The sequence below is a fragment of the Hylobates moloch genome, unplaced genomic scaffold (genome assembly GCF_009828535.3).
Source record: "Hylobates moloch isolate HMO894 unplaced genomic scaffold, HMol_V3 SCAFFOLD_3, whole genome shotgun sequence".
Classification (NCBI taxonomy): domain Eukaryota; kingdom Metazoa; phylum Chordata; class Mammalia; order Primates; family Hylobatidae; genus Hylobates; species Hylobates moloch.
Genome location: NW_026652278.1, coordinates 39899230 through 39925422, shown reverse-complemented (window position 1 = coordinate 39925422; position 26193 = coordinate 39899230). Strand labels below are relative to the sequence as shown.

The 26193-nt window shown below is 41.8% G+C and overlaps 1 protein-coding gene across 2 annotated transcripts in view; it reads left to right on the top strand.

The window, feature by feature from the left end:
• The first annotated feature begins 7605 nt into the window (after nucleotides 1–7605).
• LGI1 (leucine rich glioma inactivated 1) overlaps nucleotides 7606–26193 on the top strand; it is a 38815-nt gene continuing 20227 nt past the window's right edge. For both annotated transcript variants that reach the window (XM_032136542.2, XM_032136532.2), the window contains exons 1-2: nucleotides 7606–8096; nucleotides 8499–8570. In XM_032136542.2, coding sequence (XP_031992433.1) covers nucleotides 7882–8096; nucleotides 8499–8570 — 287 coding nt within the window. In that variant the 5' untranslated portion in view covers nucleotides 7606–7881. The remainder of the gene's footprint in view (nucleotides 8097–8498; nucleotides 8571–26193) is intronic.

Here is a 26193-nt window from a genome sequence, read left to right as displayed (position 1 = left end):
TCTTAAATATTTTTTAATTGACAAATAATAAGTGTACACATGCATGGGGTACATAGCGATGTTGTGATACGTCAGGGTAATCAGCATATCTGTCATCTCAGATATTTATCATTTCTTTGTGTTGGGAACATTCAATATCCTCTTTCTAGCTATTTGAAACTCTATATTATTGTTAACTATTGTCATTCTACAGTGGTATAGAACACTAGAACTTATTCCTCCTATCTAGTTATAATTTTATATCCTTTAACAAAACTTTCTGTATGCCCTCCACCTCCCCCTACCCTTCCCAGCCTCTAGTATCCTATATTCTACTTTTTAATTCTATGAGATCAACTTTTTTAAGCTTCCACATATGAATGAGAACATGTGGTGTTTAACTTTCTGTTTTTGGCTTATTTCAGTTAACATAATGTCCTCCAGTTCCAACATCCATGTTGCCATGAATGACAGGATTTCACTGTTTTTTTTTTATGGCTAAATAGTATTCCATGGTGTATATATGCTGCATTTTCTCTATCCATTCATCTGTTCTTGGACATCTAACTTGATTCCATATCTTGATTATTGCGAATAGTGCTGCAGTAAACATGGGAGTGCAGATGTCTCTACAAGGAGACTTTTTAAAGCAGAACTTGCCACCTTTCTTCCCATTCGCCTGGGTGTCATTCCGTGACAGGTTTGGAATCTTGATAAACTAAATAGAGCCATGGCTAAAATTCTCCTCGTTTCACTAGCCCTCCCGCTTCCTTTCCTGCAGACCACCACTCCTAATGGGATGGTTCCCCAGGCTTCAAGCTGTTCCCAGTTCTCTTTAAGCCCGGTCAGCTTCTTTCTGCTGAAGAGTGGAAGAGTATATTCAACATGTTTTTAAATTTTCTGTATCCTGATGCTTTGACACCTGGGGCTGTGCTGATCCTGGAGGGACTGCCCCTCCCAGGGTTAGCCAATTCCGAGAGACAGTAAATGACTCATGTGGGAGAGTGCACCTTTCCTATGCAAACCAACCGATCCAGCGTCCATACCCCCAATCACTTCCTTTATTGGGCCGTCTCTCAGGGCCACCATCCACCTGCTCTAATCACGCCAGGGCCAGTAACAGACAACTAGGGACAGTGCCTGTGCCCCAAAGCTCACTGAACTTATTCAAAGGAGCCAATCCTGAGCCTGTTTACCCTGTCTTGCATTACCATTCCTGCAGAAATCACAATAAAGGCTCTTGTCTGCATTTTCCCCTTGCTCCCTTGGGCCCCTGACAAGCCCTGATGCTTCCCCATATGCCCCCACTGCATGACAAGCTGTGCCTCCTGTGTTATACCCACGGGGAACTCTTTAGAATTTCACAGGGAGCTTTTAACAGTCATACCCCAGACCAATTAAATCAGAACCTCTAGGAATGTGACCCCAACTTTAAGTATTTTTTTTTTAATTCCCCAGGTGATTCCAAAGTGTAGCCAAGTTTGAGAATGGGTGCTTTAAAACATCCCCATAGACGTTTTCATAGTACACATTTCTAAGTTAAAAAATCTTTCCCATAGTAATCTCCGATGTCTTCCTTCAAATACTAAAAAATGCGGAGAGTACTTTAACTTAGAATCTCACCCTCTCCCCTATCTACTGCCACTTATATCTACATTTATGCCTCAATTGCATAATTATCCATGAGGGAGATCAGATTTTGCCAATAAAAAAGATTTTACCCAAGACAGTGAGGAACTTTTGGTGAAGAAGGGGTTAAGATGATAGCCAGCCCAGTTGCATGCTGGGAATTGTAGTACAATAGTAGCGCCCAGCCAGTGAGGCGCTACCAGCTCCGAAGCAGCTCACAGTATCCCTCATTCTACACAGCCCATCAGAGAGGCAGTGTCCAGCAGTGGCTAATGCTGTGGACATCAGAGCCAGGACACCTGGTTTCGATCCCAGCACCACCTTTCACTAGCTACAGGACCCTGGGCACACGACTTAACCTCCTGACCCTCTGTTTCCTTTTCTGCTAATATAGGGGAAATAATAGTAATATCTATCTAGCCCATGGGATTGTTATGAGGATTAAGTGAGTTAATATGCATAAAGTGCTGTAGAATGGCAGCTGGCACATAATACGCATTTTATAAGAGTCAGCTTTCATTATTATTACTTCTCAACCCCTTTCTTGGCCCAAGTTCTATTCTCATGGACTATAAGAGGTGAAAATCCCCTGATTCCACAGTTAGAACACGTGAGTTTAGCTGTCCTTGGAGAAAGTACTCATATCTGTTTGTCCAAATTGTCTTCTGGTCATTTCTCTTTAAAACCATGAGGTTGAGTTAGGGGCAAGGGCCAATGATATTAGCTATCAGAGCCCAGCACTCCTACCCAAATGAGCATCCCTGGATTTCACCTGCCCAGCCTGTTCTCTCTGCTCTGACAGCAGTACCCAACTTGCTTTTGTGGAATCACCTCTCTCCCACCATGTGCACTCTTGGTGAGATTGCCAGTCAAGGTGCTCCACTTTCCCAGGGCAATGGGCAGGGGTGCCTGACCCAAGATCAGTCTACCATACTCTATCTTTTGGGGAGGAACATGAGGATAAGAACAGGTTGGACTGAATTTGCCAGAGGGCATCATCCATTAGCTCCTGCCACATAGATTCCCAAGCTTTCACAAGTTCCTTCATTCTAAATTCTGCTTGGTCAACCCTTCCCTGGGTTCTGTGAGTCACTCTATCACCATGGCAACAAGGTCCTTTTATGCTTATGTTGGCAGAGTCAGTGTCTGTCACTTGCTACCAAAGAGTCCTAATGACACACTACTGCTAAATAATCTTAAATATTGGCCCTCAACCCCCTTCCCACTTATTTCCAGTGGAACTACCAGTAGTCCAATGCCTTTTTTGCAACATTCTCTCCATGTACATCATCACTAATCCTAATATCAACAATGCAGAGATAGTATTGTTATTTTTACTTCATTGTTGCAAATGAGGCACAGAGAAGCTAAGCAACTGTCCTAAGTTCACACAGCCAGTGAAGAACAGAAACAATATTCCAACAGGTCTAATTGCTAACTTCAACCAGTAAGTGAAATTTACTGGAGTCAAGATCACTTCCCTGCCATTTTGGACTCCTGGGTTGGGAAACGATCTTTAGCATCCTCTCATGCAGTTTTTTTTTTCCCTTTCTTTTTCTTTTCTCTTCTTTTTTTTTTAGTTGTAAACTGAAAGAAGCACGATTTAAATCACAGCTGTGCCTTCATACATACACAAAGAATGGAAACAAAGGCTTCACAAGGCAATAGTTATCCTTACTGGTGCAATATGCTCCAATTTTGTATTCGAAATGATTTATTTTTCAAATTCTACTTGTACTCACTAGATTGATATTGATGTCCTGATCCACTATCATATCTGACACGCAGCTTTGCAAACCCTGCTCTGTTGAGAAAGCTGCTTAAAATGACACCAGTTTGCATGTCTGAGTGTTTGTAAAAGGAGGCAAGGCCAAGCTTGATCTTTTAAGCCTCCTAATAGTGATTTGTTTACTTGTACAATGTGTGTTTCCTAGGCCACACCAGCCTGAGGGGAAAACTGGAATCATAACCAGGCACATGCTGTTCCTTTCTCACTCTGCTTTCAACAGCTCTTCCAGAACCACCAGAAGCCCCCAGACGAGAACCCCCTTCCAGTCTTTCTGAGGATGTCCAGGGAACACTGTACATGTGCTCCCAAACATCATTCCTTGTCCCTCATTTTCCTTTTCTTCTGCTCTGCCTCCCTGCTGGGATCCTTTCCCAGTGCCTTTGATGTCTGCAGGGCTGTCATTGCTGCTGGGCCACCAAGGCTGAGCTGCTGCTGGTGAAAAATTCCATGACTTTAGTCTGACCCCGGGCCTGGATGGGAGCATTGTTTGTCCTACCTCTTCAGCAGCTCCTGGTGTCACCATTGTGCATAGTTCCTTATAGTACCTGCATGCCATGCAATGGTGCCCACCACACTAGAGAGAAGTCCCGCTTTGTCACAGGGATCCCAAAAGAGATTCCTCTTACGCCCTTCTAACTTACACGTGTTCAAGGGCAGTAGGCTGAAAAAAGTCTTCATCCTGTATTCACAGCCACCTTAATCTTCTCCACCTGTGGACCTTGTCCTTGGGCCAAGCATGCATGCTCCTACTCTCACCCAAACTGGTGAGATTTTTTTTTTCCAGGAGGCAACTTGGTTCCTTCTCTTGGCGGAACCCTTGACAAGGCCACAATGTGTCATACTGCTCAGAAGTGCCTGCTTCCCAGAGTGAATATACGCTTCAGCTAACCTCATTTTTATTTGAGAGCTTTGCTTCCCAGGTCCCAGAAGTCACATGTTCAGAATTCAAGTCCTGTTGCAACCATGATGAGAATGATGGTGATGATGGTGAAGATGATGATAAATCTTTCACACGTATCAGACTGCACAAGAAGCACTTTTAGATACATTATCATATTTCATTTTCTCAACAACTCTATGTGATACATACTATTATTACCCTCATTTTACAGAGGAGAAAATTGTGACTTAGGAACGGTAAATCGGCCCATGGTCACATGGCTGGCAAAGTGCAGAGCTCAACTACTCCTCTACAGCTCAGACTGGGCATTGAGCCTGCCTCAGCTAGGCCTCCTGGCTTCCCTGGGCCTCCTTCCAACTCTGCTTTAATCCTTTCCAAGCCCTTCTCCCCAGGGTCCCTATTGTGATCCACAGGTGGGTGGCTACACCTTATCTGAAGGCCTCCAAGATGGTGGAAACCCCTAAGCTTCCACCTCCTGCTTCCCACATCGTCTCTGTGCTCCCTGGGGCTTCCTAGAGCGGTAGGATGGGAAGCATTATCAGCAGTGGGGCCTCCTCTTCAGGCCTCTCAAGACTTCAATGCAGCAACCTGCCCTCATCTCCCCGAGTCTCTCCTCAGATCCAATTCTGGAGCCAGGAAGTGGTTTCTCCTCCCAAAAAGGCCGCCAGCATCCTGCATTGCATGGTTAAATTTTGCCTGACCTTAGTGGGTGTTTTTAATTGAATAAAGAATTCAAGTCTGGGTTTTAAATGCCATAGAAAAATAAAAAGTTACTGTCTTTTCAGAATGCCCATTGTAATTTGTCCTTAGAGTTTCTCCTCCCCTCCCCTCCCCAATGGTCCTTTTCCCCCTTGAACTGACAAACTGAACTGCCAGATAAATACAGCTGCAAAGTGAATAGTATGGATATGATTTCTTCCCCTCATTCATTTGCCTTCCTAGCTTTACCAAGTCAAAAGAAAAAGACTGCTCACCCTTTCTTTGGCTGTGTCTTCATACCACAAAGCCAACAGCTAGTCAAGCAATCTTCATGATTTGAAACATTTGAAAGTGAAATGTAGGGAGTGACTTAGCCTGATCGATTACATTAGTCGTTGTAACCAAGTTTCTGCCATGGGGCTTACCCCATGCAGAGTGGTGGCCTCTGTGTGTCCTCTCTGTACCTCAGTTTCTCCATCTGTAATATGCAGGGATTGAATCCAGGATCTTTGAGGTCCCTGAAGCTTCTCGATGTCTTCATTTTGTAGTTACAGAACACATCATTTACAAGTCAGTTGATTTAGGGGGTGACTTTGAATAAAAACGATCCTCCATAAAACTTTTACCACATAATTATTTTATGGAGCAAGTTTCCACTGGGCACTTGAAGCAGGGTTCAGTTTACAAAAACCCGACTTGCAGCCAACTTTTAAGTGACACTTTTATTGCTTAAAGTGAGGCTTGCGCAGAGGTCACAGTTTCTAAAAACACTGTCCTCCATTCCCTCCTCCACAGAGTCCTTGACAGTGAAGCATTCGTAGAATACACTTTAAAATCATGGCTTCTCTTCAACGAAGAGTTGTTCCTTTTCCCTTCTGTAAAAAACAACACACAGTATTTACAACCCCACAAAAACTGACTTAGTGATAATAACCTACTGGTCCTTTTGAAACACAAACCAGTTAATATCACTCCTCTGCCTGATTCTGCAGAGGTGTCCCATTGCTCTGCAGATCGTGAGCCAGACTTTATGTATGCTGTTCCCCCTACCTGGAGTGTTCTCACCAACCCTCTCTGTAACTCCTCCGTACCTCTGAACTCAGCTCAATCACTGCTTCTTCAGGGAATTGGCCCCTGACTTCCTTGACTAGGTTAGATCTCTTTATTAGAACTGCAGGGTGCAACTGGAAGTTTATTTGGCTGGGCATGACCATGAATGGACTGTACACTCTGCTGTTGCTGGCATAGCCATCCAGGTTGCCCACTACATGCACAATGCTACACAGGCCTTGGGTTCCCTAGCAGGGTCTCTAACTTCGTGGACCTTGCAGTCTTCTGGGGTAAACATACAGTTATCAAATGTGAGAATGCACGTGAATGGCACTGTCCCCCACAAAGAGCTTACAGAGAACTGAACAAGGGATTGAAGTTAGCATGGGGCCAGCTACATGAGCGAAAGGGTAGAATGGCAATGCTTTAAGTTCTGATGCAGAATGAGGTTATGTCAAAATCGCATTTGCTCAAGCAGTCCTTTTAATACTTTCAGTCTAAGAAGCTAGGGGAGAAAGGAACGTGGACTGATATCCCAGGCTGTTTGTGCCAGCTTGAAGGATGGCCACCTTCGCCACAGTGAGATAACCGGGGGTCTGTTTTCCTCATCTTCCTCCATCCCAAGGGTCTTCCTACTCTCTTGGACTAAACTATCCCACCCCAAGGCCAGGGGCTCTTGATTGCTTCTTTAAATGAATTTTCTTTTCCAAGGGCCCATCCTCTCACATCAAGTACATGAGTAACATAGCCTATCATTTTCATTTAATTCTAGAGTGTCTTTACTATCATCCCCATTTTACAGACAGGAGAATAGATTCAGCAAGTTCACAGCAGACCTGGGTTCTCAAAGCCAGGTGTCTGGTTCTTAGTCCAGCATTTCCCCCACCATGTCACAGCCTCGGGGCTGAGCCAGGCCTTTTTCAAAGCCCCAGGAAGCTAGAGCTGGCCGCCTCCTGCTGGCAGGGAGTTCCTTCCAGGCTTCTGGTGCTACTGCCAAAGAAGGGAGGGTGGGAGAAGAGAGGGAGGTGGATTATACACAGAGAGGGTCCTGCACTTCTGTTTCCCTTCCTTGTCATGGAAGGAGAGAATGAATTACGTGGGGGACCCAGGGGAGATAGGAAAATCAATCATTCATGACAGTTAATAAGTGTCAGAAAAGTATTTACTCACATTCAGCCCCTGAAAGCCACATTCTTCATCTGTTGTGATTTGTCTTTCACTGATGGCATTAGCCAGGTAGGCTCAGCAAGAAACAGCAAAAGGTTTTAGCCCAATACTGCGGAGAGAGTTTCATTTAACTTCATTTTTTCCAGCCAGGGCTGGCTCCAAAGCTAGTTTTTCTTACTAGGTTGTTTGCTACATGAAAAGCAGACTCCCAGAGGTTTCTGAGATTGCCGACATCCTATGCAAGATGACTGCTCCCACCCACCCGCCCACCCACTCACTAATAAGACACAATGCCGTCCTATTTTTGGTAACAATTAAAGGGCCTCCCGGTGAAAGCAGAAAGCTGTTTATTTTCTGTGACATCACTTCACTTTGCCTTCGAAGGCTGGTCTGTGCTCAGTGTTTTCGTGGTGATGCAAGTCGGCTCTCTCCTCCAGCAGTTGGATCCCTCCCATCTCACAGTACCTCACAGGTCTCTTCCCCCGAGCAGTGCATTGCTGGAGCGAGGAGAAGCTCACGAATCAGCTGCAGGTCTCTGTTTTGAAAAAGCAGAGATACAGAGGCAGAGGAAAAGGGTGGACTCCTATGTGACCTGTTCTTAAAGCAAGACAATCACCATCTGAATTCCAGAAGCCCTGTTCATGGTTGGGGATATTTTCTCGACTGCATGGAATCAGAAAGAAGCAAAAGGATGGGAAATGCCTGCATTCCCCTGAAAAGAATTGCTTATTTCCTATGTCTCTTATCTGCGCTTTTGCTGACTGAGGGGAAGAAACCAGCGAAGCCAAAATGCCCTGCCGTGTGTACTTGTACCAAAGATAATGCTTTATGTGAGAATGCCAGATCCATTCCACGCACCGTTCCTCCTGATGTTATCTCATTGTAAGGCCCGTAAGCATTTTGATATCTAATTTACGGTTTAAAAATTCCAGCCGGTGGATTTGGGGCTTTGCATGTATTTGTAGAAGGGCATGGAGAGAGAGAGATTCCTCTTGCATGCTTGGCCATTTGACAGTGCTAACATTTGCTGCATTTAGAATTTTTAATTTTTTTAGCTGCTACTGAACATGCTTAGAAACCCCCAGCCCTGAACATTATCATGAGAGACCTGTAGCCGATTCATTTCTCTTACTTCATCTGGGAAGGAATAGTATCGTACTTCATAAAATAGTGTCAAAATAGTCACTGTTATGCTAAACCGGATTAACATAAGGTTTGTTCTGTGTGTGTGTGTCTCTTTGTGTGTGTCTGTTTGTTTGTTTTCTGTTTTTTGTTTTCTTTCAGATCCTTTGTGAGATCTGGTTTTACTGAAATCTCAGAAGGGAGTTTTTTATTCACACCATCGCTGCAGCTCTTGTGAGAAATATTTATATCATGACTATTTTTAATATGGCATATATTTGGATAAGCCTTCTAGTAAAATGATCTCAATATTAATTTTGTCAAATGTGATTCTATTTCTGAGAAAACAGAATATCAGTAAAGTGAGAGGTAGATGGGTTTGTTTGCGACTTCACACCAACAGTGCAGGTCGATTCTTACAGTGGTAAATCTGTTAACCTGTCATGCTGTCTACTTTAATGGCTATTTATGAAGTTGTTGGAATCTTGCAACAATGATCCTAATTCCATTCCACTATTTTACTTTCATTTTTAACTTGGGAACTTTGCTTCTTTTGCCCTGGAGTTTTTGAATTAGTCAATACAGAACCCAGCATAACATATGCGCTCAAGATGTTGTCTCCGGGGATCTGGGGCAGGCTGCTACTCTGTATGATTTACCATGTGGGGAAAAAAAACACTTCAGCTCTTTCTAGGTAATTCCTTAAAATATCAATTCTCAAGAGATTGTTTTTTAATCTCATCTAATTTATAACTAGTTCCCTTACAAGGAGGGAAAGAAAATATTAATATAGGATAGTGCAAAGGATTACTCTCTGCTATATGTTTTGAGTTGGCCACAAGGGAACCACATATTCAGTCTATGCCTGAAAATATTCAAAAAAATAATATTTGACTAAGAAATCAGATCTGTTCACAGGCATAATGGAACACATAAAATTTGTTCTGATGTGTAATGTTTGGCAATTGCAGTCCTAGTTCTTACAGCGGTATCACATGGGGGTCAAGAGGTCTCCCAGGACTCAGGTATCAGGTCACAGACTTGGTTTGTAGCTGGACGGATATGGGCAGAACTAGACAATTGTGGATCAGCTGAGTCTTGGCTATCTTAACTGCATGATTCAGGACCCAAGTCTTTCACTTGTTTGTTTTTTATTTTCTTGCCTTACTTGGCCATTTTGGCTGTTTGAAGTTACATACACAGAGGCAAACAGCATGGAGTGGATGTTGGAGAGACAAGTGTTTAAACCTCATCCTGCCACTCATAGAACCTAAACATGTAGTCTTGTGCAGCTTGCTAAATCTCACTAAGCCTCAGTCTTCTTATCTTTAAAATGGAAGTGAGAACACATACTTCCAAGGTTTAAGTAGATAAAACACTTGGCATAAGGTATGCCAAATGCTTGCACATTTATAAATGGCAGGGTTTAAAAATTTTACATCAAGCTAAAAAGCTAAAAGTCACTCATCTATTGTTTTGTCTATATGAAATTCCTAAACTGGTTTGACTGTTTCATTGAATTCACAGACTTGATCAGTTGTTTTGACATTATGTAATGATGTTGGCTAATGTCCTTCTACTGGCTGATGACTTCAAATGATTAGCAATTGACTAGATATTCCTAAGGGGTTTATCTATTTGACTGATGGCTAGTGGTGAGACTGGGGGAAGTGTTAGTTAGCACGTCAAATAAATCCAAAAAAGATAGATTCTTTCCCACAGAAAGGGGCAGAGTCTCTAATGCTGGGATCCTTCCATAGGATAAGAATTTGCTGTCTCTGAGAAAGTGATAAATTGTGTTTCTGGTGCTCACTTGTTAAATGAATAAATGGCTCATTTAAAAAGCATCCTTTTGATATGCTAAGGCACCTCCCTTCCCCTAGGATAGTTACATAGATCAGTCCTTAAAATTCCAGGAGTAGTGTCAGTAGACACTAGATGGACATTAGCTGTGGCACAGAAAGCCTGGAGTGATTAACCTAATCAATTACCACATCTCCACTTTGTTTTTGTTGGGTGGACCCAGTCACGGCAAGCACAGATGCTGGACAATGTTATAGAAATAGTTACCGGCTGCTGCAGGGTAATGTGATTTCACGTATTTAGAATCACAGAGGGAAGCCAAGGGACTGGTTTTTAAATAGCCAACCGAGTGTGTGCCATGCCCGTGTCCCATGCTCCGAGTTCCTATGGAACATTCCAGCCTTTATTTCTAAAAGCAGTTCAGGTTTCAGAAATAACAAAAGGCGAGTAATTCTCGCCCCGTGTGTTCTCGGTTAACTCAGATTGGCTAACCTCAACATGGTAGACTTGTGCCAGTGCTGAACTTATGCAAAATTGTCGGGGGCCAAAGTTTGTCCCTGATCTCCAGGACCCTGTGCCTGAAGACTGCTCTCCATCCTTCTTGCCCAATATTCTCTGCTTCCTCCTATCCTCAGGAAAAGGTCTAATAAACTCACGTGCAGTGTGTAGGAAATACATGAGAAGGCTGTGAATATGAACTAAGAAACGATCATAACAATTGTGGGAATGCATGGATCCCAGACAGAAAGGTCTCTTCTGTGAGATAGGGCTGTCCAGTGCCCTGAAAACCCCATATGGGCTGCCAGTCCCCCTTTGGAACATGAAGACCAATGGCATTGGACCACCAGATTAGGCCTAGGTCGCACAAACCATTGAGTTTTGCAATGAATTCCAACAGCATTTGTGATTGTGAATTGCCACACTCACCCATCATACACTGTCAAGAGATAAATTTCAGAATCAATTTGGCTTGATTGATGTAGGAAGACAGTTCGTTGGTTTCTTGCTTTGTTTTTGGGAAGGGTTAAAGCAAATGTCCTGTTTCCATCATCCACCCTAAAAATCTGATAATGTCAGTATGCCCCCAGATGCTTTTTCAGAGCTTCTGAAAAAGCTATGATGAGAAGTACTTGTTGAAATGTCAGTCTGGGGTACTGAGGAAAACAGACATGGGATCTTAAGTTACATGCGGTGTTTGGGAAAAGATCCTGGTAGGCCGTGGCTGGCAGTTTGTGTTGGAGAACAAGAAAAACAAAAACTCACATTCTATAGAGAGGAGAGACAAAGAATAAAATTATTCAATAAAAATTCATCAGATTAGTTGTAAAAATACATTTAAAAAAAATCTCATTTATGGTTTTAAACATAACAACAAAAACCTTTCCCAAGCAAATGCAATTTCATTCATGTTTTACATAGGGCCGGTTTTGAAACATAACCAATGACAACGATTATGCATTCTAGCTTGCTTTTAGTGATAGAAAGTGGTACTTTCAGTGAATGCAGTTTAGAGAAATGTGTTTTCACACATTACAGCCCTGTTCCTTCTCAACTACAGACTGAAATCCCCAATGATATGGGCTCATGGTGGAAGTGAAATTCAAATTTAAGAGGACAAAATGTGGCCACGTCACCACCCACTTATAACATATTTTAATTAACTAAACCCCTGTAATTCCTGAGAGTGTTCTATTTTCAGGAAGTGATTTCCAGGGTAGTTTTAGTATCATGCTCAAATAAAACAACACAAAACAAAAACACTGCACATAAGAATCCGATGTGGGCCGGGCGCGGTGGCTCACGCTTATAATCCCAGCACTTTGGGAGGCCGAGGCGGGCGGATCACGAGGTCAGGAGATCGAGACCACGGTGAAACCCCGTCTCTACTAAAAATACAAAAAATTAGCCGGGCATGGTGGCGGGCACCTGCAGTCCCAGCTACTCCGAGAGGCTGAGGCAGGAGAATGGCGTGAACCTGGGAGGTGGAGCTTGCAGTGAGCCAAGATTGCGCCACTGCACTCCAGCCTGGGCGACAGAGCAAGACTCCGTCTCAAAAAAAAAAAAAAAAAAAAAAAAAAGAATCCGGTGTGACCAGAAAAAATTTCATAGTATTCCAATTGGATGTGGTCTTGTTTGAAAGACAGAATTGATCTTTCAGGGTCAAAGGAGGGGAATAGCGTTATTTTAAAAATTAATCCACAAACAACACATAAATACACGATCCATAAGAAATTAAAAACTAAAAACAAATGGAAAAGCAAAAGGCATGAACAAAAGAAGGAATAAGTCCATCCTTACTAAGGCTTTATCATTAGTCCTTCAAAATATGATCTGTCCAGGAAAAAATATCCATGGCCTCCTTTACCTTTAAAGCAATTGCTACCTTTTTCTATTCCTCCTTATATTACAAGCCTACAATTTAGCGGTCTTCAATGACCACTCAAGCCAAACCTATCAGCCAAGGGTGTTTTTGGAGGAATTATTACTTGGTTATAGATGAGCACGTTTTGGTTTGTACCCAGCTGATGCCCCAATGATGGACCAAAAAGCAAAAATTTCAGTCATCTAGGTTGTTTTGTCTACAATTTGCCCAATGATCCATAGATCTAATCTTTAACTTTTTAATTAATTACTTCTTTTGGTTTTTACTTTCTTAAAAATAATTTCAAATTTTTTTTAGATTCGAGGGTCCATGTACAGGTTTGTTACTTGAAGCGAATTAATTCTCGTAACTGCACAAACTAGCGCTCACCACAAATGTTTTCTCTGAAAGTGTATTTCATCCTTTCAGTTATTCAGGCAAGAAACTTCAGAGTTACCTGACCCCTCTCTTTCACTCTCCACTACCACCTGGGCAAGTATCATGTCCGACAGCATGAGAATCTGCCTCCTCCTCTTCACCACAGCACCATTGCTTTCATTGAGGCTGTATTTCATTCACTGTTTCAAAGGCTGTGGCAGGAGCCTCCACGCCTCACTGTCTGCTTTCAGTTCCCATCTGACCCATCTCCATTAGCGCTGCCTTTCCTGAGACACAGCTCTCCGTGCTTTCATGACTCCCTAGAAACAGAGGAAGTCCAGACACCTGAGCTGGCGTCCATAGCCTTTGGCCCTTTCTATTTGTCCAAGGTTATCCCTCACACCATTGACTCTACACACACACACACACACACACACACACACACACACGTGCCCAAACAAGTTCTGCAGGATCTCATTCTATGACCTCTGTTGATTCTCAAATTCTCTAGATTTTACTGATGTCTGGCACTGTGTGCCATTTATTAGAGTTACGGTGCTTGTATCTGCCTTGTGTCTTTCATGGAGGATCACCAATAAGCTTGTGGTCCCAGAGAAAAGCTCAGACATGGCTTCCCATGTATTTGTTGAATCCAGTTTATGTTACCCTCGATTTTGTGCTGAAGACTCCTGTGTTACCCTCAGCAGATAGTGCTGGTCGTGTTCACACTCTTTCTGATGTTTGGTGCACCCTATCTGAGTTCACGTGGACTAATGGTGTGGAGGTCTGGGAAGTGAGCCGAACTAAAAAAACTCGAGGAGATATTTGCTCATGAAGTTGTGAATTCAATCTTCCTCAGCAGAGATTTCCAGCATACCAGATTTCAAAGGCAAAGCATCTAAGCCTTTCCTTAGACCCACTTCTTGAATCTCTTTTATCCCACGCTGACTTCACATTTGGCCTCCTTGGTTTTTAGTCAGACTGCAGAGTCTGACTAGTCTGTCCTGGGAAGGGTAAGATGCTCCTTTATCCAGCCTGACCGGATATCCAGAGGGAAATGTTAGTTAAGCGTTATTAATATGAAAAGAAAAATCAGTAACACAAAGATAATTTCCTTTTTGATTTAAGTACTGCTTAGCCAAAATAAGTATTTATTTATTGTATAGTTGCAAGCAGCAACAAAATGAAAACAAAAGCCTCCCATTTTAGCAGACGTGTTTTGAGGCTCTACTGGCTAACAGATACAATGTTGGGCTTTGTGAGGGACACAGAGATGAGTGACACGCTGTCACTTTTCACTCTGATATGGCAGCTCCAAGCTGGTAGTGATTCTTGATATGGTAAATTATACTTTGCCTGTATTTGAATGCATTAGTTTCATTTAAAAAATTATTTTTATGTAAGTAGAGATGAGGTCTTGCTATGTTGCCCACGCTGGTCTCGAACTCCTGGCCTCAAACAATCCTCCCACCTCACCCTTCCAAAGTGCTGGGATTACGGGTATGTGCCTGGCCTGCTTAAATGTATTATAAGGTAGTCTTGATAAGCGTTCTCATTTTGTTCAAAATGATATTCAGTTGATTAGTGATGATGGTGATGCTTGCTGGTTGTGGATCCTGTGGCTAATACGAGCTACAGAATTTCTACAAGGGCTTTACAGCATCAGCTGTAATATCAAAACAGCTGACCCTGGTGAGCTGGCAATGAGGCAGACAACACAGGCTTGTGGGCAGATAAGCATGGGTTCAAATCCCCACTCTGCTGCTTCCTAGTTGCATGATTTGGGGCAAGCTTAATCAAGTCTTGATATCTATATCTACAAAATGAGGAAGAACAATAGTACTTATTGCACAGAATTACAGTAAGGATTAAGTAAAACAATGCATGAAAAATGCTTCGCAAGTTTCCTGTAACTCAATACACATTAGCTTTATTACAGTATCTGAAAATCACTTTAATTGGAACTACCATAACATCAGATTAGTGTCTGATTGTGTAATCTGGGTTTGCCGATAATCTCAGCTTTAAACATTTTGTGGTTCTACACACAGTTCTCCAGCAGAACTTGCTGAGAAATCTTTTCTTTAAATACTTCTCACAGGAAACATGAACCATTTACCTTTCAAAAAAAAGTCATAACCCTCTCCTTTCTTCCTCATGAATAAAAAGACTGGCACCACATTTTGTAAAACGTGCCAGATTTTGTTTAAATAATTAACATTGGCAGTCTTCAGATGAGTGGTTCTACGGTAGCATAGAAAGGAGCCTGAACTAGAACTCAGGAAACATGGGTTTGAAATTCAGTTTGGACACTATTGTGCTGCGTGACCTTGGGTAGGTCACAAAATATCACTGGACCTCAGCTTTTATTGCATAAAATATTAGAGGTAGATTAAATTGTGGCTCTGAAACTCAAATGCTAGTGGGGTTTGGGGCGGTAAGATCAATGAAGGAAGCAGTTGAGTATAAGACAACAGCGAGTAGTGGTGACTGAGGTAAACCAGAGAAGACATACCTTACCTAAAAATGACATCCTCTGCTCCAACTGACTATTGCTGATGGGAATGTGGTACATGCACGTGGAGCCCTATCCTCCTAATTTTTAGGGGAAGGTGGAAATCTGGAAGTAGATTTTTAAACAGGATAAAGACCAAACGAACATAAGTTGTTATTTTGAGACCCTTGCATTCAATTACATCTAAGATGTCTTCCTATCTTAAAATTTTGTTGTATTCTACAGTTACTTTAATATAATATAGAAATGGCATGGTTAAATAAATGGACAAAGATGGCTGGGTGCGGTGGCTCACCCCTGTAATCCCAGCACTTTGGGAGGCTGAGGAGGATGGATCACGAGATCAGGAGAACAAGAACATCCTGGGTAATACGGTGAAACACCATCTCTACCAAAAATACACAAAATTAGCCGTGCGTAGTGGCGGGTGCCTGTAGTCCCAGCTACTCGGGAGGCTGAGGCAGGAGAATGGCGTGAACCCGGGGGCAGAGCTTGCAGTGAGCCGAGATGGCGCCATTGCACTGTAGCCTGGGCAACAGAGCAAGATTCCGTCTCAAAAAAAAAAAAAAAAAAAGAAATGGACAAAGATTATTGAATCAGTTCTAACAAACCAATACATTAGGTTGTTCATTGAAAGAAACTCATAATATGAAACTGGCTGTTATAAGGTTATTAATACAATAATTGTAGTTCCCAATCTCCCAAACAGGTCCAAAGGGACCTTACCAGGCTCTCCCTGTGGTGGTTGATGATAAAATGATGTTTCAGTATCCCTCTCATGGAGCAAGGATTGGAAAAAAATTGTTAGGCCCATTTTTATATAGCAAGATGGCAGGTGCTTGCATGTATAAAATGTGATCAAAAGGCAATAAATCTTAAAAAATACAAACTAGATTGTATACATACAAATAACTCTTGACTTCATGGAGGGCCATAGATTTTGCCCAAGTGTGCTTCCATGGCTAAAGATTTCTGGACCCTCCTTTGAGAATTGTCTTCATTGCCAGTTTACAAGCCATGCAATAAAACCAGGCAAGGTTTTATTAGAGGCATTAGTTATTTTTATATTGCTTGGTGCTAAGCATTTTATAGATCTCTTTTTTTTTTTTTTTTTTTTGAGACAGAGTCTCACTCTGTCGTCCAGGCTGGAGTGCAGTGCCACGATCTCGGCTCACTGCAAGCTCCGCCTCCCAGGTTCACACCATTCTCCTGCCTCAGCCTCCCGAGTAGCTGGGACTACAGGTGCTTGCCACCATGCCCGGCTAATTTTTTTGTATTTTTTTAGTGGAGACGGTGTTTCACCATGTTAGCCAGGATGGTCTCGATCTCCTGACCTCGTGATCCTCCCGCCTCAGCCTCCCAAAGTGCTGGGATTACAGGCGTGAGCCACCGTGCCTGGCCTATAGATGTCATTTTTAATGTCATCATCATGGTAACCTTTTGAGGTAGATATAATTATCTCCATTTTGTAAATGAAGCACTGAGTCCTAAAAGATAACCTCCTCAATGTCACACCCCTATTAAGTAGCAGAGTTGAAGTTTAAACCCATGTCCTCACTTTTAACCACTTCTGTCTACTTCCTCCTGAACATGAATCATCATGCTTCACTTTGCATAGTTTTGTTCCCAAAATCAAATTCCCTCTCAAAGGGTCAACCTTTGCCATTAACAAGGGTTTTCAGGAGAATGTGCCCTAATTCCTGGAGACAATGACTGAAAGGAGTTTCAAAAGCCCTTTGAAAGAGTGGCCGCATTGCTGGCAAGAGCAGCTAGTTTCCCTAGGTTGCAACTCTCATTTATATGTGTAAGCTCTGATCTCCTTGCTTAAACAAAAATAGAGAGAGAGAAAGAAAAGAAAAAAGCAAAAGAAAAAGGCCTTATTTACTTTAAAGTTACACCTTAGACTACTGTTGTCTAAACTTGTGTCCTGTGGAGCAGTTGACCTGAAAGAAAAGAGTTCTGTGCTCAAATAAATTTGGGAAACTGCATGTTCTATCCCTGCTTGGTTATTTACAATGAAGTTACCTTGGCATAGAAACATCTCTGAAATTATTCAAAATTGTTTCACTTTTCTTAACATCCCATAGAATATTGGTTCTATGGAACATACAGTACTTTGGGAATATATGCATGTGATAATTCATTTTATTTTTAGCTTAATTATTTATACCCCACCTCATTCTAGAGAGGCTGGATAGCAAAGGATACGCAGGTGGAAAGAATCTCATCCTAATGGATACATTAAACGGTCTGTCTCCATATAAGGAGCAACTCGAGACCATTTTGTTAGTGTGGATTCGTTGATGTGACCTCTGGGAGTCAGTCTCCCCAGTAGGCTCTCTACCTGGTCAAGCAATTTAGCACACACCCCTTCTTTCAGGACCTCCCAGTAGATGTCCATCTTTGGGAGGAAGGAGATGACTGCTTGCAGCTCATTCAACAGGAAAAGTCTTCTGAGTGTAAATATACACTCTCACTGTTTTTATTTGGAGCAGGTTTCGTCACAGCTATTTTCTAAATGGCTAAACAAGCATTTCCCTGGGTATGTTCCATGGAATATTCATTTTGTAGGAAGCTCAACGATAAAAGAGTCCCATTATCAATGAGATCAGGAAACTGTATATTTAATTCCATTTTGAAGAGTCTCAATTTAGTTAAGGATAGAAAAGGCATAGTTAAGAACCCTGATTAACTTCTTTAACCCACTTTTCCTAAATGTATCTGCCAGTTTTCGTGTACATAAACCTCTCAACCCTTTGAACGTCATGCGTTCCAGGGAATACACTCTGGGAAATTCTGGGTAAGACTGTTGTAGGTTTGCAGCAGATACTGGGCAGAGCTGATACTAAAAAGAGGGAGCTGGCTTCCTCATGGCCGCTCACCAGTCCTGGGGAAGTCGGGGAGGGAGAGAGCAAGCCTAAGCCTGGAATCCCAGCTCTGCCACTTATAAGCTTCAAATCACTTCACCTCTCTCACCTTGGTTTTCTTTATCTCTTAAGTGGAGAATATAAAACCTACATCTTAGTGTTCATTTGAGGATTAAAATCAGATGTCAAGCTGTTGAAGATGAGGCCTGGCATGGAGTAAGCCCTTCTCCTTGATGTTCCAGGACCGGGCAGATCCAGGGTGATTTTGTAAACACATGGGGAGGGTGGGTTGCTGACTAGTTGTGCCAATTCCTAGAAAGGAAGAGTTTTCACTGCTCTGGGATGAGAGATAATCCCAGGAGGATTGGGGATTACCAAATGGGGGTTACCACTCCAAAAGGAGAGGGTCCCTGCTCAAATGTTTGCTAGTGTGCATGTCAAGGACATCCCTGCAAATCTAAAACCCACATCCTAATCCTAGCCCCACCACTGACAAAGGATGTGACCTTGGTTAAGTCACTTAACCTCTGCCAGCCTCAGTCTCCTCACCTGTAAAAAGAGGAGTTGGACTACGTATCTCTCTGGAGTACCCCCAACCCTCAGATTAGTGTGGAATCAAATTAAGGTTATTCCAATCAATCCAGGTTGAAGAGTTGGTAATCTAATTAAGGATCAGCTGAATTTTCAAGGTTGAGAGTCAAAAAGAACTGTCAAATAATGTACTTGTGTGTGATGCTTCCAATTTTAATGCTTTTCTGTATTAGGAGCATATTTTTAAATATTCAAATGTGAATTATTCACATGGCACATGCACTTATAATGTGTGCATTTAACTAAAGTGAATCATCAGCCTATTATTAATTATCATTTAACCAGCTCTATTCTTTTGGATAAAAGAGAATACTAGTAAAAACCAAAGGGTTTGAATCATTTAAGCAAAGCCAGCTCTAAGCAATTTGGCAAGCCCCTCCAGCTGTCCCTTCATATCTTCCAACAGCTATAACCTGTGCATCCTGTGCTCTTTCATTTACATATACATATACATATGCAAAAAAACCCATGTTCACTTGGGAGTGTGCACACTCATGTTTGTACACACTGTCCGTGTCCTGCCTAATATCCTAGAAGATGTCCATCAAAGTCTTCTTGGGGCAGGTGACATCCTCATGGGACCTGAGTTTCCTTAGCAGTAAAACATGTGTTCTTTTCCTAGATCTAAGAGCTCTTCCAGCTCTGACATTTGATGTCTGTGCTCTTTGCTTAGCTATTCCTTGGCAGAAGCATTGGAGACATGCTCATATACATGATCTCACATAATTCTTAAAATCATCCAGGAAGTCTTTTTGCATCCTCAATCCTATTTTAACAGATGATGAAACAGATTTACCTACTTAATGTGTAAACATACAATAATAACTGGCAGTTACAAGCTTAGAAACCTGATTCTGTGTTCTGAATCGAATCAATTCATTCTCCAAGTGACAACCAGGCGCTGGCTACTCACTTTTCCCTTCTTAATCAGGGTGGTTTTTGCGGATGGGAATCATTTGGAAGAGCCTCCTAGATCATCTCCCCTCCATAGCCAGGAAAACCTGCTCTAGGCTGGAAGATGGGATGTAGGCCACTCATGGGCCAGATACAACTCTAGTGGCAATCAAGATATTACAGGTGACTGGAGAGAGTCTGAAGAAGTACATGTCATTACAGCCAGGGTGCCTGGCACGGGGCCAAATGAGCAGTCTAGTTTGAGACAATGGGAAGTTTTCTTAGCAGGAGTCACCTTTCCCCCTACCATTCAGCCATCTGCAGACCAGCCTCCCCGCTCCCCAGATTCCACATGCCTACTCTTCCATGAATGAAGGCTGCAGTGCTATAAGCATAGACTCATACGTCTTTAGAGCTACAAGGGACCTCACAAATGATCTAGTCTAGTCTCCTCGATTTACAACATAGAGAAAAGTGGTATGCTCTAGGACACAGAATGTATGGTCAAATTTATATTAGGACCCAGGCTTCCTGATTCCCTCTTCAGTGTGCTGCTTCCCTGGCCTCTGAAGAGGCGCGGCCCCAGGGCAGGAAACCACCTCAGTGGCCCACCAGACTTAGCACCAACACATGAGCCTGCCCAGTCCTTTCGCTCTTATGCATTCCCATCTCTGGCCTCTCACCTGGAACTTGGGCAGCCTTACCCTTGACCCCCTGTAGCTATATCCTCATTCTTAGATCCTCTGCTTCTTCATTTACTTCTCTGTTGCTGGCCCTGGTTCCCTCTGAACTCTGAGCTCCATGTTAACCCTGTTGCCTACTTTTCCGTTCCTTTTGAAGTAAATTCTGTGTGTCCTAATAGCTTTATGACCTTGGTGTGAAAGTGTCACTTAGTCATGACCCGTCCCTATAGACAGCGAAATCTGGAGGAATTAGAGTTTAATGTTAGCATTTTACAGGTCACATCCTCTGATCCCAGAGCAATATTAATAATGAAATTATGAAAGCTTTTTTTAAAAAAAACAATTACAGGGAATTTTAAGAATATTATTCTAAATTCCCATTGAAATCAAATACGCAATTTTAAAAGATGAGTATGGAGGAAAACTTACTGGATGTGTTACACAAGGTAAAGTTCCACTTCTAAATACTTTCATTTTTTAATCAGGAAGAATAAAAGTACATTATTGAGCACTAAACTTAATAAGTATCCTAAGGAAATCAGGAGAAAAGCAATAAAGAAAAGATAAAATAATAAATTAGAAAACAGTGGGAATAAAAAATAAATCGAAGATTTGATCCTTGGAAAATGCCAAAAAAAAAAAAATGTGCCAGACATTTGAAGGATATCACATACTCAAATAAGGGAGATTCTGTTAATTCTGTTAATTATTCAACAGAAAGCTTTGGGTAAATTTGGGTAAATATTTAGAAAATATCAAGGCTGTGTCTTACCTCACATCATACATAAAAGTAAGTCCCAAATGTATTGAAGAGTTAAATATTAAAAAGAAAATGTTAAGGGGAAGATGTAGGCAATATTTCCTTGATCTCAAGACAGGAAAGGATATTTAAGGAATGAAATCATGTCTTTCGCAGCAACATGGATGGGTTGGAGGCCATTATCTTAAGTAAAATAACTCAGAAAGTCAAATACCGCATGTTTTCACTTACAAGTGGGGGCTAAATAATATGTACTCATGGACATAAAGTGTGGAATGATAGTCATTGAAGTCTGAGAAGGGTGGGGGTGTAGGAGGAAGGGAGGGATGATGCAATACTTAACGGGTGCATTGCACACTATTTGGGTGATGGTTACACCAAAAGCACAGACTTCACCACTACACAATATATCCACGTAACAAAACTGCACTTGCACCCCCTAAATTTATAATTTTTTTAAAAAAGGATTGAAGGCAGGCCAGGCTCGCTGGCTCATGCCTGTAATCCCAGCACTTGGGAGGCTGAGAGTGGATCACGTGAGGTCAGGAGTTCGAGACCAGCCTGACCAACATGGTGAAACCCCGTCTCTGCTAAAAATACAAAACTTAGCCGGCACAGTGGCACATGCCTGTAATCCCAGCTACTCAGGAGGCTGAGGCAGGAGAATCACTTGAACCCAGGAGGCGGAGGTTGTGGTGAGCCGAGATCGTGCCATGGCACTCCAGCCTGGGCAACAAGAGTGAAACTCTGTCTCAAAAAAAAAAAAAAAAGGATTAAAAGCGAAGAAATAATACATAATAGGAGTTGATGTATTTTGTTAAATACAAAATTAAACTTCTATATCTTAAAAATCATTAATGAAAAGGCAAATTGGTAATCAGTAGGAAAAGACTTTTAGCATCAAAAGAAATAGGAAAAGACTAAGTAACATCTTTAATAAAAAGTGCTTAGAAAGCAACAAAAGGGGTCAAAGGACATGATTTCATAGAGAAATAAAAATGATAATTTTAAATGTTGGTGAGGATATGGTCAGATAGGCACTTCCTTACTCAGAGTTGGACGTGTAATTTGGTACAAGTCAGCAGTAAAAACTAGAGATTTGAAACCCTTCTATAATCTAATAATGGTAGTTTTAGAAATGTATCCTAAGTCTATCATAAGGAAATAAGTAGAGATAGGAAAAATATTTATAAATGAGGATGGTATAATCATGTTTATAATAGTAAACATTGGAATCAATAATAAAAAAAGTTACATCATGCTATATCCATAGTACAAAACGTACTCATCTATGGAAACTATATTTTTGAAAAATTGATTGTCATGAGAAATTGTTCATGATATGATAAGCAAATGAAAAGGATACACAATGATATAATATTACATCAATTTTATAAATACATATGTGTATATATCATATGTATTATGCTTATGCATATCAGTGTCTTTGAGTAGTATGATTATGGTGCACTTCATTTTCTTCTTTAAGCTTTTCTGTGTTTTCCAGAATTTCTACAATGAGCATATATTATTTATAAACAGAATTCACCAAAGTGTATTCAAGGCTGGGTACGGTGGCTCATGCCTGTAATCTCAGCACTTTGGGAGGCCGAGGCAGTTGGGCCACTTGAGTCCAGGAGTTCCAGACCAGCCTGGGCAACATGGTGAAACCTCGTCTCTATAAAAAAAAATACAAAAATTAGCCAGGCTTGGTGTTGCGCTCCTGTGGTCCCAGCTACTTGGGAAGTTGAGGTGGGAGGATTGCTGCACCCAGGGAGGCGGAGGTTGCAGTGAGCCGAGATTGCGCCACTGTACTCCAGCCTGTGTGACAGAGCGAGACTTTGTCAAAAAAAAAAAAATTGAAAAAACCTCACAAAGTGTGTTAAAAATTTTTAAACTTTCTACTTGAAAAACACAGATTGATATTATCTGGATGTGATTTTAAGACTGCTTACTCTGATTAATTAACTCCTCTAAGAAAGGCATTATTGTTTAATTACATTTCTTAAATCCATATGAGCTGAGTGGTGTTATTATGGCTGCTCGACAGAACGTGGTTATTATGTCATTATGTGACCTGGAACCTATGCTGAGAGGCCACTCACTGTGTGGAAAAGTGTACTGAACCGGGGGTCTTGGGCCCTGTGACCTCAAGGAAAGCATTTAGTTTTCTGGGCCTCAGTTTCCTCTTCTGTCAAGTACATCTTACCTGCTTTACTACTTTCACAGAGTTGTTCTAAAGACCAAATAAGATAATCCAGGCAGGAGTCTATGACATGTAGGATATTATGAAGGCAAAGATCATTATTCAAAGAATAAGCTAGTACCTGCCTGGAATTCATAGTTCATATAAATGATTTTTCTAAATCTCCCTCCTGGTAAGGAAACATACTCCCGTGGTTGCAGAAGAAAAAATCCTCTCCTCTCCTCCCACAGCCCCTTTTCTTACTGAATTAATAAGTGCACAGCCCTTGGGGGAGGGTATAGACAGATCAGGCACACCCCTGTGTCCACCTCCACCAAAATTCTAGGGGAAAATGCCTGGCTTCTTAGGAAAATGCTTCCCTAAAAAAAGAGGAGAAACCTCAAATGTTCCCATGGAACTGGGGCAGAGGGCAAATTCCGCACGACCTCTGCACAAACCCACGGGCTGGCTGCTTGGCAGGCCTGCAGGGTCCAGATCTCTGATCTGTGGCTCAGAGTAACGAGGTCATTTGGACGGTACATTGGTTTCATAAACCCCTTCATGATGTTGCTGCCGTTGTGAGGATAGTTGTCACTTCCAACTCATATTATTGCAGACTCTAGGCTACACGTAGTTATAGGGACAGGAAAGTCCACAGCTCCTCCAGTCCTCACAGCAACTGCTCCAGGCAGACTTGCTACAAGGAGCAGAGGCCCCTTGGTCACCACAGGTAAAGGGGACAGTGTTTTGACTGACTTGGGAAGCTTACCATGTGCAACCCTGGCTGCATATGAATCACCTAGGGAGCTTTTTAGTAACCCAGGCGACACCCCACATGTAGAATTTAACCAGGATCTCCAGGAGTGGGAACCAAGTATCAGTATTTTTAAAGCTGTCCAGGTGATTCCAAGAGCAAGCAGGATTCAGAAGCATTGGCTCAGGTTCCAACACAGATCTAGGTATCTCTCCCACACGAGTCTTCAAAAAACTTCTCTTGGTGAGGTTTCCACCACAATTCTGCACTCTCCTAAGCATTCTTTGCACATACTTTTACCTACCATGGATCCAACTCAACCCTAAGGCATCCTTTATCCTTTAGCTTCTCTACCGGTTGGCTCCATTTCTCAGTCTGCCAATTCCAAATCCCCAAGAAGAGTCTCGTCTTAGCCCAACTCACCTTTTTAAACCAGGCTACTTGGGCCACGAGATGCTGGTTGATTTAGAGACTGGCTACTCTGTGAAAAGGGACAGAGGTTGTGCAGTGTAAAACACGGCCACCCTGGTCTGCCCCAGTTCTGTTCTTTGTGTAGGTGGGGTGGGTTGGGCACAGTTTCCCTTAACAGAGACTGTGGTATATTTTAACATATCTGGTTCAATAACAAATTATAATAATGAAATCAAACATATTTAGAGGAATCCATATAAATTAAGGGTCAGAGTTTCATCCTCTGTATAGAATATGATGTAGGAGTCTTTTTAAGTATACGCAGGATAATAAAATGGATGGCCCACTCAACTATCTTTAGAATGTATGTATAATTTTATACATCTTTTTCCATAGAAACTACAATTGAATTTAGCATTGAGAGATTATGGTATTCATTATTATCTTAGCCAGAGGGTGTTTTTTTTAGCTTTTATAAGAAACTTTTAAATTGAAGTATAATATACATAAAGAAAAAATGCACATGTTATAAATGTACATCTCAATGACTTTTTACAAAGTGAATACCCTTGTAACCAGCACCCAGGTCAAGAAACTCAATATTATCATTACCCCAAAAGATGCCCCTGTGTTCCCTTCCAATTACTCTTTGGCTCCAAGGGTAACCACTCTCCTGATTCTAGCAGCATGGATTAGTTTTTGTACTTTATATAATTACAATCATATAGGATGTACTTTATTGTGTTTTGGCTCCTTTCCTTGAATATTCATCCATAGTTTTGCATATGCATTTGTAGTTCTCACCAGAGGTTTTAGTCCTTGAAATGTAGTTCAACAAACATTATTCAGCCAGGAACTGTGCTCCGGGCTGGGGACACAAAAACAAATAAGGTCAAATTCCTGCTGTAAGAAACACTTAATCCAGTAGTCTGGTAATGATCAGAATTTAATGTAAAGTGAATTCCTCTTTGTTTAACAAATATTTATTCAGTGTCGACTAGAGGACAGGCACTGTATCACAGGTGCTAGGGATAAGAAATGAACAAGCAGACAAAAAATCTAGCAGAAATCCTCTCTTTTCTTCCTGTGACATGCGTGGGCAAGTTCTGCCCACTAATATTCATTTCCCACTCTGTACTGCATCTGATTTAACATAAAGGGAAGTAGCAATGGAAACTATTTCTTCTGGCAACTTGGAATATGAGAAGTCCCTGGTCCATGGGCCATTTTTCAAATCAGTGAGTGTGGGAGGTATAATATTTGTATATACCAATTCCTGCCTTATTCCATTCTCTCCACTGCTGATGCTGCCTATACTAAATGCAGTGAAAGTCTGGAACCTAAGGAAACCTTTGGATGTTAGCTTACCTTGGAGTCAAGCTGAGCAATCTTGTGTTTTCCAGAGCCATGAAGTGAGAAGAGACACAATTGCCAAAGCTGTGATGGAAATCATACAGCTTTGAATTTGTTTTAGTAACATGGAATTCTAACATGTATCACTGTTCATTAGTGCTGGCTTTTCAGAGCCTCGTGAATTACTTGGGTCCAAAGCCATGACATTAGAGGCATGAGGGATTAGAAGACAATCCAACATCACTCTAGGATTGATAGTTCAGGAAGAAATGCAAGAAATCATCTCATTTTGTTTGGTTGG